Here is a 15749-nt window from a genome sequence, read left to right as displayed (position 1 = left end):
CAGCTCCCTGTACCTATGAGCTGAGCAGTGTAACCTGAGTTAGTCACAGGTCAGAGGTCAGTTATGGAACTCGAAATAGAGGGAACGGCCCCCTGCCTTCCTACCACTACGCTGTAGGCTTGTTTGTTTTCTCTCTCTCAAAGTGGTGTTCAGGCCCTCTTAATGACTACTAATAATACACACCCTCACACATCTCCCTCTGTTTATACGGCCTGTAACAGCATGGGACGGACTGAATGAGACCTGTGTGTGTGTGTGTGTGTGTGTGTGTGTGTGTGTGTGTGTGTGTGTGTGTGTGTGTGTGTGTGTGTGTGTGTGTGTGTGTGTGTGTGTGTGTGTGTGTGTGTGTGTGTGTGTGTGTGTGTGTGTTCTCCCTGTGTTCCCTTTCATTCCATCTCACACCCCCTATTTTCTTCAGTTCTGAAGTCTATAGCCTGAAGGTAAGAGCACCTGCCAGTTTTTTTCTCTGTAAACCCGAGATAAGACAATGGGATCTGTACAGGTGTCTTGTTACAGAGGCAGAGCAGGGATCCAGACACTGTAAAACCTCTCCTGTCGCCTCTGCACTCCAGGTGTGAAAAAGGTCACCTCCACACTCCAGGTGTGAAAATGCTACAAAAACATTCAGTCTTTCATGCCAGCAGAATTGGGGGACTGAAAAGCTTCAACATTTGCACCCGAACTCATAATTTGACTTGAACTGTGCCAGGTTGGTTGCAGCTCTGCAAGCTGTTAAGTTTTCGACGTATCGTTTTCAAGTGCACATGTTCCATGTTATGCTAGTCACTGTGGAGGAATGTGGAGTGAATGGACAATGAAGTTATTGAACTGAGAGAGAGACAGAAAAAGAGGAAGAAAGAAAGAGAGGGGAGATTAAGCCTAATAGCAAGCAGAGGGCTTTCCCAGTTTGTTTTAGAGTGACACAATAGCTCCCTCTGCTGGTTCCACCACCACATCATCACACACATGACAAGACACAGAACTTCTCACTTGAAAGCCTTGTTCTTTTTATAGGCTCAACCACATCCATCATGGCTTTGAACTGCACATATTCACTAAGTAGTAGTTTGGCCTGCCCAGCCCGGCCTGGCCGCCCTGGCCCGACCTGGGTTGACTGACTGACTGACTGACTCACTTCTTTATATGTATGAGGGGGAGAGAAACTCTTTGATCCACACCCATTGAGGATCCTGCGACACACTGATGGCTTTATAATACAGTAGTAACTAGTCCATGAATTCCATCTGAGTGACTGTAGATTCTCCACCTGGGTGTACAGGCTTTTGCTTCAGCCCTGCTCTAACACACTTGACTCAGCTAATAATGGTCTAGATGTGCAGGTCATAAGAAGTATCAGGTGTTTAAGAGCATGGCTGGAGCAAAAGCCTGCATTCCCCAGTAGTTCTGTAGGAGAAGGGTTGGCCTTGCCTGGCAACCCAAACTCCTTGCTCCGGCCAAACACTACACAACGCCATCCATGCCCACGGACGTTAGTTTCTTCTCTGCAATGAGTCGGGATCTGAGTACCTCCCTGACAATTTCTAGAACACAAACACATTCTAACAGTTCTGATTGGTTCTAGAAACCGATGGGTTCGGCCAGAGCCAGAATACGCGTGGGTAAAGCGGCGTTTTGAAAATTCCTCAATACTCTGACTGGTTAGAGATGATCCAATTGCTGATCCAATTTTGTACCACACCTCTCATTTGCCTAGTCACTTTACCCCTACCTATATGTATACAGCTATCTCAATTACCTCATACCCCTGCACATCGATTCGGTACTGGTACTCCCTGTATATAGCTGTAATTTTTTATTTATTTATTTAACCTTTATTTAACCAGGTAGGCTAGTTGAGAACAAGTTCTCATTTACAACTGCGACCTGGCCAAGAATAAAGCAAAGCAGTTTGACACATACAACAACACAGAGTTACACATGGAATAAACAAACATAGTCAATAATACAGTAGAAAAAAAAGTCTATATAAAGTGTGTGCAAATGAGGTAAGATAAATAAATAGGCCATGGTGGCGAAGTAATTACAATATACCAATTAAACACTGGAGTGATTGACGTGCAGAAGATGAATGTGCAAGCAGAGATACTGCGGTTCAAAGGAACAAGAGAAATAAATGAATACAGTGTGGGGATGAAGTAGTTGGATGGGCTATTTACAGATGGGCTATGTACATATATATTTTACTTGTTATTGTTAATCATTATTCACTGTTTATTTATTCCTCATCACTATTTCCTTTTTTTAATTGTATTTTTTATCTTTATCTTTAAATCTGCATTGTTGGAAAAGTACCCATGCTTAGCTTAAGCATTTCACTGTCAGTCTACACCTGTTGTTTACAAGACATGTGACAAATAACATGTGATTTGATTTGATTTATATTTTGACGTCACCACAAAATACTATGATGGTGGGAGTCTCAGACTGAGCAAGTGCCTCGTTCACGTGCTAGTTAGAACTAGGACACTTGGACATTTCCGACTAACTAACTGGTTGTAGTTAAACAGGTGCCGCGTTCAACGAACCAGTTTCCTAGTTCCGACGAGTATATGAACGTGGCATAGGCTATGTAGCAAACAGAGCAGCGGACGAATTCAGTTCGAGTCGTTCAGGTAAGGGTTGGCTACTCCTATATGCTCTGTCCACCACTAGTATCCAGTTGATGGCAGGCTTGAGTCATCGTTACCACTGTAGGTCTATTTTCAATTAGTATTCTGTGTTTCAGTACATGGAGTTTCTAAATGTTTGATTTCCTATGTAGCCTAACATGTTGAACAGTAACTCAAATTATATTTGATCTTTAGTTTTATGAATGCATGTGTAATGCCACTACATCAACCAAAAAATACACAAATAGGCTACATTACATAAGTGCAACTATCGTGACTACACATTGAATCAGTGTTATGATTCATACGGACTTGGAGACAGGATGTTTGTGGGTATGACGATGTTATTAAAGTAAAGGAAGGTGCGCTGACTGACTGGTTCATACAACTCAGACTAGTCTAAATAGGAAGTGTACCTGTTCCTCCCCAACACACCCATTCCAAATGATAGTTAGCCTTCTATAATTAAACAAGAGTATAACTTCATGTGTACAGCCAACGCCACATGCTAGTTTCGCGTGTAGGCCAATACAGGTGGGAGAACTTGCTACTGAGACATTTTACAAGGTGAAGCTTCATTTGCTGTTTTAATAAGTGGGGTTATTTTGTGAACGTGGACTGGACTAGGCTGTTTCCTTACCTGTGTTAACTGGGCGGGTACCTGAGCGAACGGGACAACAGACCGCACCACACTCACAACAGAAGAAGAAAAAAGATTTCAGAGACGGAATATTCATTTAAAAAAAATACTTTGATCAAGGTGAGTTTTCTATTTAACATGTGTACTGTCACAGTCAATTTGGTTTTAGCGCGCTACCTGCGATGAAAGGGCGTGAATAGAGATTGTAGCCTATACACCTGGCTGAGGTTCGGGCTAAAGTTTTAGCTTTGTAGGCCTATATGCGGTGGGCTAGTATACAGTCTACTGTAGCCCTAGATAGCACATTTGCTATGGCATATGCTAGTCTACTAAATGTAGGGGAAAGTGAGGTAAATTGAGCCATTTTTTTAAATTCAGCATAACTCCCTCAAGGGAAATTTGACTTGGTAAACATCTGTTTATTGGACCTAACTTGCTTACAACTTTTTTCCATGAAATGATGACCTCTAAATATTTGGTCAAATTATACATTTTGTGTATGGTTTCCTAGAAACAAGGGTGGCTCAGCTTACCCCTTTAGCTAAACTTACCCCACTCTCCCCTAACCTGAAAATCTATATTATAGTCATGTTTTTTTAAATTCATATTTCACCATAGAAGAGTCTCAGAACATTTTTATGGGAGTTAGAGACGGTTATGTTCTTCCAGATTTCCTCATGTGAATAAAAATCATTATAAATTATTGCTGCAAAACAAACATGGAATCTGGGTTCAATAACATGTTCTCTACAGCCCTTGTTTTGAGTTTTCATGTGACGAAGTAGTCTACACTGTATCTCATTTGGGGAAGCATCATTGTTTTGAATACTGTAGGATATTGTAGCCTACAACTATTGACAGACTTTCCCAAGGCCTGGCTATAAATGCAAACCACGTTTTTCCATCACGCTTTGTTCTTTGTTTTTGCTCCACATTTTTGTCCTGGTGGTTTGCTTATTAATGCACAGTAGGCCTATTTTGTCTGTCTCTCTGTGAGGGTGTGAAGTTACAGCACACCCTCTCTGTACCCTGCAGCCACTAGTATTGACAGGTTCAGACCCCACAGCTATGTGAAGTGAGTGAGAGGATCACGCTGACACATTGTGATCTCGATTAACTCAATGCTTTAACAATTATTAACCATAAAACCATAGGCTATTTAAAAAAAAAAACTTAAAATACATTTTTCTAAACACTTAACAATAATCCCTCTCTATAGCTGTCCAGCTAGCATACTTCAGGTATTCGTACTATCCAAAGAGAAACAATGAGACAGGTATTTCTACATAGCCTCGGGCGACAATCTGACTGAGAATCTGAGCAGCTCGGTAAGTTCCCTGCCATTGTTCTGCGTGTGTGTCCCATTGTTTACCGGGAATTAAGACGGGGATGATAGAGAGAGACAGATCTGGGTTGTGTGGTTGTTTTGCACAGTCTCTCCTGCGCCAGATTCGTGTCCCTGCTCGTCACACATTCCACGGATGGTACTCAAAGTCCTCCCTCGCTCCCTATCTCCTTTCCTTCTCCCTTGGTTCCCCTCTACAACTTATTCATGGAATGGGAGATATAAGTTTGTGATATATGTCCCTCCTCTCTTTCTTCATTACTCTCTGTCCAAGAACTGTATTTTACTTTACCCCTCTCTCTCTGTCCTCCATCTCTTTCTTCATTACTCTTTGATCTCATCTGTTTGCAGAAGCCCTTCAGAACAACTCTAATTACATGTAGTGCAGTAGTTTTTTTTCCCCTCCAGACCAGCTGTGGCATTCAACTAGGACACCAAAGTGTTTTACTGTATGTTACGCTGTTTTCCTTTACCTCTGGCAGTAGCCCAATGGTTTCTACACATGGATATATGTGTGAAAGGATGTTTTATTCATAAATGTAGCACCACCTCAGCCTCTGCTTTCAGTCAGCCAGTACAACAGATGACATGCCCTTTCACTGACCTGTCTTCAGTCAGTGTTTCGGGGAAGCCACAGCAGGATCAGTCGCTCAATCCTATTTTCATTCATGCAGCACATTTGAACCAATACATTTGCTATTAAGTCCTTTATCTCTCTGCTAACCTGCCTCTCTCCCCTCCTCTTCAGGCAGGGCCATGGTATCCACGGCAGAGTATGGCAAAACGTCATGGGAGCTGTCAGTCCAGGTGAACCAGAGAGGTGGAGATGAGGGCATGAGGTTTAAACTCCGAGTCAAGGGAGACCTGCACATCGGAGGACTCATGCTCAAACTGGTGGAGAAGATCAGTGAGTCTCTCTCAGTACTAGACTGGAGAACACACTCTGGTTTGCCCTACATTCCTCTAAACTGCTGAGTAGTATTGTCTTCCCACAATGCTTCAGTACCACAGGCTGAAGTTCACCACTTTATCTCATATCTATTCACCTGGGAGAAATCTCCCAAAGACCCTATTCCCTGTGTGGTGCACTATATTTGACAGTTATTATGTCTACAAAATGAGTGCACTACATGGGCAATAGGGTGTGATTTAAGACACGGGCTGTGTTCATCCAGGAGGATTAGACATTAGGGACTTCCCCATGGGAAGACAGCATGAAAGTGGCCTAAGGCAAGGTGTGTTGTGTTTGTTACGTCAGCGTTAAGTAGACATATGACTACATGTATATGATTAAGCCATATATGACTCAGTGGCCAGTCATCAGACTGGACTAACAGTGGTCTGGTTTTAGCCATAACGCTTACAACATGATGTCTTAGAGAATCATCAAGCCACACCCATCTGCTTCCTGTGGGGACTTCTTATGCCTGCTGCAGGTGGTTTGTTTGGCGTAAACTTATGGTCAGAAACTTACTCATACTCCATGCTGAAATTGTTCATAGACAATTGAATATCAATTTGAATTGTGGATGAAATATAAAATGATACATGTTTAATGGCAATGTTTGTACTTTGAGAAACTTCTGTTCTTTTACCCAACCATAACCCTTCTCTTTCCCTCTCCCTCCCTCCGCCAGAGGCCCCTCAGGACTGGTCAGACCATGCTCTGTGGTGGGACCAGAGGAGCTGTTGGCTGCTGAAGACCCACTGGACCCTGGACAAGTACGGTGTCCAGGCGGACGCTGACCTGCGCTACACTCCCCAGCACAAACCCCTGTGCCTGCAGCTGCCCAACATGAAAACGGTCAAACTCACCGTCAGCTACTCTGCCGTCGTCTTCAAGACCGTCGCTGAGATCTGCAGAGCGCTCAGTCAGTACCCTAACCGGACAATAGTGCCACTCTGAAAGAACTAGATCACTGTTTAATATGGTGAAGTTCCCAATACGGGAAATGTTTGCCATATTGTTCGAACTTCTCCAGTCCTTTCACATCTTCACCAGGGCTGGGGGGGGGGGGGGGGGGGGGCAAGGACCTATGGGGTTGGGGTTTAAATCTAGATGTAAGGATATAGGGCTAGGGGTCTAGGATCTAGGAGTCAGATAGGGTGCAGTGTCTCTCCTTGACCTGGTCTTCCTTTTTCCGGGCGTCAGGAGGCCATAGGAGAGGGAAGGGTTTAGGGTGTAGTCTAGAGGTCGGATCTCTCCTTGACATGCCTCTCTCTCCTCCAGACATCAGGAGGCCAGAGGAGCTGTCCCTGCTGAAGCCTCCAGATGACCCGTCCAAGAAGAAGAAGAAGAAAGACAAGAACCCAGCGCTGGACGACGTCTTAGACATGGACATCATCAGCGGAGGCTCTGGGGGAACAGGTGAGACACAGTGTTATTAGCGTGTTATAAGCATATGAATACGATGTTAATGATGTGTTATTAGATGTACTGTGTCTTCAATGGTCAGATTCTTCCAATCTGTTTTCATGTGACGATTTTTCAACCAGTTAGCCATATCCTGGTGACAGCCCGTTTCTGCTTTAGCCAACCCCTTTATTGTCCTGTCTCTGTCAATATAGCTTTGTTGAATCATAGAAACCACCAGGCCCTTAGGCCAAGTTATCCTCATTGAGAAGTTAGGCTGGCTCAAACTCTCCTCATATCGCGACGGTCTGTTTTCAATCACGCTGTGAAGGGATTTAATCTATCACTATTGCAACACAGTCAAGGTTTCGAACCTCTGGCTAACTCAAAGTGGATAGCTACTGACTTTTATGTCTCACACCACCACCAGATTCCGCCCACATGGTGGCTTCTGTACACTTCTGAAACAATCTAAGAAGGAATGGAGAATTCCAGAAAGTTTCTGAAGATCTAAAAGAATACAGCAATCATTAAGGAAATCTGAAAGAATAGAAGCTATAGTTCACAGCTTTGTTCTCAAGGCTTTCGTTAGCGCATACTCTGCAACGCAGACACACACACTTTCTGAGTCTGCGTGAGAGTACAGTAGCTACGGTATAGGGCAGCTGAGGATTCCACACCAACTCATAAAACCAGCCTCATTTTGACAGTTGCTCTGAACCATTTCAAAGGAATTATTTCTGAGTTAAAGGCTCTGCTGCTTTTAAACAAATGTAGACGGGGCCATTTCGCCCCCACAATCCTCTCTGTTCCCATGAGGCCTCACTCCTAGGCTAAAGGCTAAACTGATTCTAGATCAGCATTCTCACTCAGAGCCTTTATGAATATGGACCCTGAGTTGTATCTCCTCCTCCACCTGACCCCTCCAGGCAGTCCCCTGTACAGTAAGACCATGGTGCCCACCTACGACCCAGAGAACGGGACTCCTGCCTCGGCCACCAGCCTATGGTTTGGGGACAACCCACTGACCTCCAGCCAGCCCAACCTGCCCCCTGCGGAGCTGTCCAAGATGTACCAGCAGCTGTCCATGGTGGATAAAGCCATCATCAACGCAGGGTAAGAGTTACTCAGAAACAAAAACTCCATTGGAGCGAATAAACCTTGAGAGGAACCAGACTCTATGGCTGGACAGGTAGAATAGACGCTAGTTGTTGCTATGCTGGAGGGCACTACTCTGTCTCTCCCCTGAGCACATAACTTCCTGGTTGACTGTGATATGCTGCTGGTGTGATTGACAGGTGGCTGGACTCCTCCCGCTCCTTGATGGAACAGGGCATCGGAGAAGATGACAGACTGCAGCTACGTTTCAAATACCACTGCTTCTTCGACCTCAACCCAAAGGTTACCCTAACCCTTAACCCAAAGTGGGAGTTTGAATAGCCACTGAACCTCAACCCTATGGTGAGACTAACTGTAACCGTAACCCCCACGCCTAACCCTAACATTGACTGATTTGTGTGTGTTTCAGTATGATGCTGTGAGGATAACCCAGCTGTATGAACAGGCTCGCTGGTCCATCCTACTGGAGGAGATAGACTGCACTGAGGAGGAGATGCTCATGTTCGCCTCCTTACAGGTAGACACACACGTGCACACTCACACCTGCCCACACGCACGTCACACATTCAGACATACACGCACACATACACACTCGCGAGCGCGCATGAACACACACACACGCTCTCACACTATTGTCCATCTGGGAGATCCGGTTTGGAGTCTCATTCCAAGAGAAGGCCTGTTGGGACAGGAGGGAAATCTCATAGGAAAGAGGGTGGGAGGGACATCTGGCTATCACCCTGTACTCCTCTGGTTGAGAAAATATAACTAACAAAAAACTATGAAGCGAAAAAACTTATGACTGTTACATGTTAAATGTTCTTCATCTCTGACTTTGATATAATTTTTTTTTTAATTACAATTTAGTAATTTTGCAGACGCTCTTACCCAGAGCGACTTACAGTAGTGAGTGCATACATTTTGAATGTCTTTTTCCATGTTCTAAGCTGATATAAAAACCATTGTGAAATCCCTGAGATGGTTATTGCTTTCACCTGCATAATTACTGGAATCACAGGGCTCTCTCTTCCTCCCAGTCTTGTGTTATCATCTGGCCTCAAGTGTTGAACTAAAATCTGTTTCAGGGTTCAAACCTGCCATTTAGACCGCTAAAGGCTGGGTATATTTCGTTTTTTCAAAGTTGTCTGTTAGTTTTGTACTCTTCTTATCTGTGGTGTGTTGTAAAATCCCCTGTTGCTCTTAGTATGATTATATCCCCCAATTCCCATCGTTCACTGATGATTATTAATGTCAATATTGGTTCAGTATCACATATGCAAGATGACTATGTCCACGGAACCTCTGGACTTCTCCAACGAACCAGAGATGGATGAAGTAGAGGCTGCCCTATCCAACCTAGAGGTCACACTTGAAGGAGGAAATACAGACAGAATTCTGGTTAGTGTAGATTTCATACATATGAAGGATTCATATTCTTTACATATATAAATGATAAACAAGTTTGTTTTCAACAGTTTCAGAGGGTTCAACACCTGTATTTAAGCAGGGGTTGATGGGTAGTCTGCTTAGATTGCATGTCTCAACGTGATGATGTCACTAAGTCACAAGATAATTGACAGTTGCTTGTTCCCGCCCCACAGGAAGACATCACAGACGTTCCGAAGCTGGCAGACTCCCTCAAGCTGTTCAGGTAAATCCCGAGGGCCACTGTATTTGCCCAGAAACGCACAATATATTGTATACTGTACCTCTATATCTATGTAACGGATGGAAACATAAGTCAAAGAGACCTTGAATGATAAGTAGTAGAAATAAAATGCCATTTCACTTCAGATAAGGAAAGGTTAATGCACCACGCTGTATATGGCCTGGAGTCCATGACACAGACAGTTCACACAGCAACAGTGTGACTGTGTGGGGACACAACCTGTTTGTGTTTTCCCTCACGGAGCATTTTTGTTTCGTAACCAGGCCTAAAAGACTGACGTTGCGTCCGTTTAAGGAGTATTGGTTCGTGTTTAAAGACACCACCATCTCCTACTACAAGAACAAAGAGACGGCTAGCGGAGAGCCCATAGAACAGTTGCACCTCCGAGGATGTGAGGTGGTCCCTGACGTCAACGTGACGGACAAGAAGTTTGGAATCAAACTGCTGCTCCCAGTGGCTGATGGGATGAACGAGGTCTACATCCGCTGTGACAACGTAAGATGCTATTTCTTATTTAACTTTTTAGTTTATTAAAGTTGGGGCACCACCAACATGACTCATGACATTGTTCCTCCTACATATTGTTGTAACAGTTTTGTTTTTATCCAGGAGACACAGTATTCCAAGTGGAAGGCAGCCTGTACCCTGGCCTCCAAGGGCAAGACCATGGCTTACAGCTCCTACAGGTCAGACTTGTTTTACCTAATACTTCACATGCCTTGGACCACATTAGCAGGGTTGTGACTGTAAACTGACCAAGAGAAACTGTGATTGGTCCAGGTCGGAGGTGAAGAACATCCAGTCTTTCCTGCAGATGAAAAGTCTGGCGCCCCCTCCTGGTCAGGCTGCTCCAGACTTGGATGCCATGGAGATGAACGCTGAGTGCTTTGTCTCGCCCAGATACACCAAGAAGTACAAGACCAAACAGGTGGGTGTCTATCTTCAATATAGAGTGATCATTCATGATTCAGTGTTTGTGAAGCCATAGACAGAGAGAGGATGTCACCAGAGCTCTCCAGAGTAAGAGTTGATTATCTCTGACAGCACTCAAGTGACACAATAATACTTATCTCAAATCAAATTGTATTGGTCACATACACATGGTTAGCAGATGTTAATACGAGTGTAGCGAAATGCTTGTGCTTCTGGTTCCCGACAGTGCAGTAAAATCGAACAAGTGATCTAACAGTTCCCCAACAACTACCAAATACACACAAATCTAAAGGGGTGAATGAGAATATGTACATGTAAGTATATGGATGAGCGATGGCCGAGCGGCATAGGCAAGGTGCAACTAGATGGTCTAAAATACAGTATATACATATGATATGAGTAATGTAAGACATGTAAACATTATTAAAGTGGCATTAATTAAAGTGACTAATGATCCATTTGTTAAAGTGGCCAGTGATTGGGTCTCATGTAGGCAGCAGCCTCTCCGAGTTAGTGATTGCTGTTTAGCAGTCTGATGGCCTTGAGATAGAAGCTATTCTTCAGTCTCTCGGTCCCAGTTTTGATGCACCTGTACTGACCTCGCCTTCTGGATGGAAGCGGTGTGAACAGGCAGTGGCTCAGGTCGTTGTTGTCTTTGATCTTTTTTGCCTTCCTGTGACATCGGGTGCTATAGGTGTCAAGGAGGGCAGGTTGTTTTTTTTAAATATTTTTTTTATTTTTAAGGGGTGGATTAGCTTAATATTGCGGAAAGAATGTTGCTTCCTTCAATGTAATTGTCTGCATCATTTCTAATCCCCCATTATATATTTTTTGTAAATATCCAGATACATACACGCATGCATACATATACACATATATACATACACATACCTATATAGACATGCATACTTTTTTAAAGAATATACCTTTATTATTATTCCCGCAAACCCTACCACCGATCCCCCAATTGGAGTAAACTAATAAACACTTCTGCTTTTACCTTCAATTTATACATCTTATACACGTTTTACAGACACAGTCTACTTTACAATAGTTCTCTCTTGTTTGTTCTTAGTCCTTCCTCTATTTCTGATTTCTATTTGTAACTGTGCTATTTCACAAAAGTTCCGAACCTATATACATTTTACAGACCCCGTATGTTTTACATTGTTTATCTTGTTATTAGTCCCACCCTTCAGCTCCATTCAACCCCTCCCATCTATCTCTCAACATCATCCATTTCGGATTTCTATTTGCCATATATTTTTAACTGTGCTGTGATGCTTCACAAAAGAATTGAACCTTCCTATTCTCATAGCTTCTACAGATTGTAAATTAAAAATTACATTTTTTGCTAAAATAATAATTATATTATTGATTGATTGACTATGGCTTTTCAAATCACCCAGTATTGCTATCTGTAGCGTTAGTTCTAGGCAAATGTTGCAATTCTTCAGCCATCCCTGGACCTGTGACCAAAAACGAGCTACATATGGACAATACCAAAGTAAATGATCTAATGACTCTGCCTCCTCACAGCAGAATCTGCAGAGCTGGGAAAATTGTATCCCCCATATACGTATATATATAACATTCTATTAGTTGCAATAATTTTGCATAGTAATTTAAATTGAAAAATTTGAAGTTTTGAATCCGGCGTTGTTTTGCGAATCAATTCATAAACCATGTGCCATGGAATGGGTACATCAAATCTCTTCCCAACTATTTTGCAATTTATATGGCACAGCTGTCAGTTTTTTGGTCCTTAAATGAAATTGGTATATGTTTTTATTTATCACACTTTTCTTTAACCATTTATGTTCTTTAATGGATCTGATTTTAACAGCTAACATTTAGATGGCAATACATAGATATGCCGATAGTGAACAACCTTGTTTTATTCCTCTTGACAGTTAAAACATTTCTGAGAATTAGCCATTATTTACTATTTTACACCTAGGGTTACTATACATAACTTTAACCCATTTTATAAGAGTATTGTAAGAGTCCATGTAAAAAAAAAAACTGTCTGATTTATGAGGAATAATAATATAATACATTTTTGCATCACAACACTGAAGTGTAATAGGCCTCCAATTATTTAAATGGACTGGATCTTTATATTTACCACTTGGATCCTGTTTCAGTAATAATGAAATCAGACCCTTTCAGTATTTGTTAGATGATTGACATAATGTCTGTGTAAAGTAACCTAAATGTCCCTTTTCTGTCTCCTGTCCAGCTGACAGCGAGGATCCTGGAGGCCCATCAGAACATCGCCAGGCTCTCCCTCAATGAAGCTAAAATGCGCTTTATCCAGGCCTGGCAGTCCCTGCCTGAGTTTGGTATCAAATACTACATTGTCAGGTACGTAAATGTGACCGACCAGGTTCAAACAGCTCAAGACTGTGTTAGCGAGATAAAGCCTAGGAGTTCGCTCAGGGAGCAGGTCCCAGGCAAAGTTACTCATCACACAATCATGGTTCACAAAACCACTATGGTTACATAAAGACATTATGAATGTGTGTGTGTTCCAGGTTCCGAGGCAGTAAGAAGGATGAGCTGATGGGTATCTCCTATAACCGTCTGATCCGTATTGACATGTCCACTGGCCTGCCTGTCACCACCTGGAGGTTCGCCAACATGAGACAGTGGAATGTCAACTGGGAGATCAGACAGGTAAATGGTTCTAGATTGATTGATTGGTTCATTGATTTATTTAATTGATTACTTTTTACAGATTAGAAAGTAATGGATAATAGTTGCTTTTGAGAAACCAGTTTCTCCTGAAAATGTATCTATAAAGTACATTAATCAGTAATAATCCATGTTGTTTCATGTCTCCAGGTGGCCATAGAGTTTGACCAGAACGTGTCGATAGCCTTCTCCTGTGTGAGTTGTGACTGCAAGGTGGTCCATGAGTACATAGGAGGATACATCTTCCTCTCAACACGCTCCAAAGACCAGAACGAGACACTGGACGAGGAACTATTCCACAAACTTACTGGAGGGCAGGAATGAACCTGGGACATCAGCTTTCATTTAGTGCCGTGGCGATCAAACATGAGGATTTGTTACAAGCTGAGACTATCCATGCAGTCAATCATTCATGTACTGAAGGCCTGTAAAAAGCCAATCCAGAGTCAAGAAAGAATTTAAATTAATTGCTGATATGGTTTTGTAGGCTACATAAATGACATTTTCATATTGTAAGTGCAGAGAACTAGACTTATTGGTCACATTTGATTCTAAGACCATCTCTACAAAATGTGTGGACCATCTCTACAAGGCTTATTTGTCTGACGGTTAGGCCTGGCAATTCATTCGGCACATGGGCTGTACATCTTGTCACCTGTTTACCTTGGTGTAGCCCAGAAAAAATCTCAGTGACAACCAGCAGACAGTGGTTGAAGAGGAGGATTTAGGTAGTTTTACCGACACCACATTTTTTAAGTCTTTGAATTCAATGTTGTAGGCTACTTTCACAATCACTTTATCGAGCTGCTCATTGCCCTATTTTATACATATTACTTTTATACTGTTTTATAATGTAACATTTACAATTGTATTACAAGTCCAACAGAGTTTCAAAGATATTTCTGGTGGTGGGTTATTATCATGTTGAACGAGACATTTGTTTACACTGGAATTTCTCTTGACTGAACTGCATTGAAATAAACTTGAGAAACATGTTTTGGTCAATTGTTGTCTCTGTAATGGCACAATGTTGAGAGCAGTTCGTGGCGCATCTACATACAGTAGAATTGGCTTTCCGGCCTTAGATCAGTTATATAACCCCATGTGAGAAAGTTAAAACATCCCTAGACACATGAGCATGTAAGAAGACCAAAATTGCTCCCTCAGTCTTTGCTAATTATGTCAAACAGATTATACTGTATGTCAACTGTATTGAGAATTATGTTTTGAGAATGGAAGCCCATTCCCGCCATGAAAAAAATCAATAAAAATGCTGATACTTTGCTGATACAAAATGTTGAGATAATAAGTTGAATGTTTTAGAAAGTAGAGCAAGTTTATGTTTCTTAATTTGTAACATTGTGTGGTGATTTCAGAGGTGGAACCACAGGTCCAAGGTGTGGTGGGGGAGTATTTCAATGAACAGTCATGAATACATAATTTCACATTTCATAGTTCCCTGCAATATAGTGTTGGAACAGATGGGTCCTGCCCAACAGTACTTTATCCCTATTTTAAACGCTTTTGTGTCAATATTTGTTGTTAAAGCGAATCCAAAGCTTATGTTAGCTCAACACGTTGCCGGCGGCCCTGCTTTGCTGATCTCTGCAACATGGATAGATGGAAATCGCCACATAATGCTACAAATTAAGTAATATATCCTGTATGTTCTGCTATCTTGAAATTTCATGTTAGTCTCTTTAAATGTCGAGTTAGTTTCTCGAAATGTTTAGTTAGTATCTCGAAATTTGTATAGTATCAACAAAAAAATATTCGTGGCGGGGATGACTAGCTAAAACACAGCCACGACCGGAAATGCCTTTTCCGTAGCAGGTTAAGATAATTTATGCAGCAGGTTAGGATAATGAACGTAGCCGGTAAGGAGAATGAGGTTTGGGGAAATTATTGTAATGAAACAGGCAGGGAGCAGGTCTCGAACCCTCGACCTTCTAGGGTCGTTACACTACTCCCTCCTTTCAAAGAGCGCGTCCTCGCGCTAGCTTGCGACTTTACGTCTTACAGGAACGCGCTCACCGGCCAAGCACACGCACTGTCGTGGATGCGAGGTCCGATCACTTCCGACACCAGTGTAATGAAACAAGCAGGGAGCAGGTCTCGAACCCTCGACCTTCTAGCCCGAAGTCCGGCGCGCTATCAACTGTGCCGCAAAAGCATGCTCAAGCGGCAGAGTCGATTTCCGCGCTTATAAACCCAGGGTCGTTACACTATCTTATAATGTGCTACAAAAGCCACACTTCCGCTAGTAGTCTTCTAGTCACAAACGAAATTGACAACGATATTTCTGAAGTCGATTTTCACCCTGTTTTCGCGACCACCTATCGGAAGCTAGACAATCCTCGTAC

The 15749-nt window shown here is 42.6% G+C and overlaps 1 protein-coding gene across 1 annotated transcript; it reads left to right on the top strand.

Annotated features, from left to right (window-relative positions):
- Positions 1 to 5371: 5371 nt before the first annotated feature.
- On the top strand, positions 5372 to 14060 carry LOC120024529 (fermitin family homolog 1-like). Its single transcript, XM_038968799.1, has 14 exons — positions 5372 to 5522; positions 6253 to 6486; positions 6846 to 6983; positions 7898 to 8084; positions 8267 to 8369; positions 8497 to 8604; positions 9354 to 9485; positions 9689 to 9738; positions 10020 to 10251; positions 10366 to 10442; positions 10537 to 10684; positions 12932 to 13056; positions 13227 to 13368; positions 13537 to 14060. Exons 1-14 carry the CDS (start codon positions 5372 to 5374, stop codon positions 13708 to 13710), a joined length of 2001 nt encoding a protein of 666 aa, XP_038824727.1. The 3' UTR covers positions 13711 to 14060.
- Positions 14061 to 15749: the final 1689 nt, after the last annotated feature.

This window comes from Salvelinus namaycush, chromosome 29 (genome assembly GCF_016432855.1).
Source record: "Salvelinus namaycush isolate Seneca chromosome 29, SaNama_1.0, whole genome shotgun sequence".
NCBI lineage: Eukaryota > Metazoa > Chordata > Actinopteri > Salmoniformes > Salmonidae > Salvelinus > Salvelinus namaycush.
This window is presented reverse-complemented; position numbering and strand designations above follow the sequence as displayed.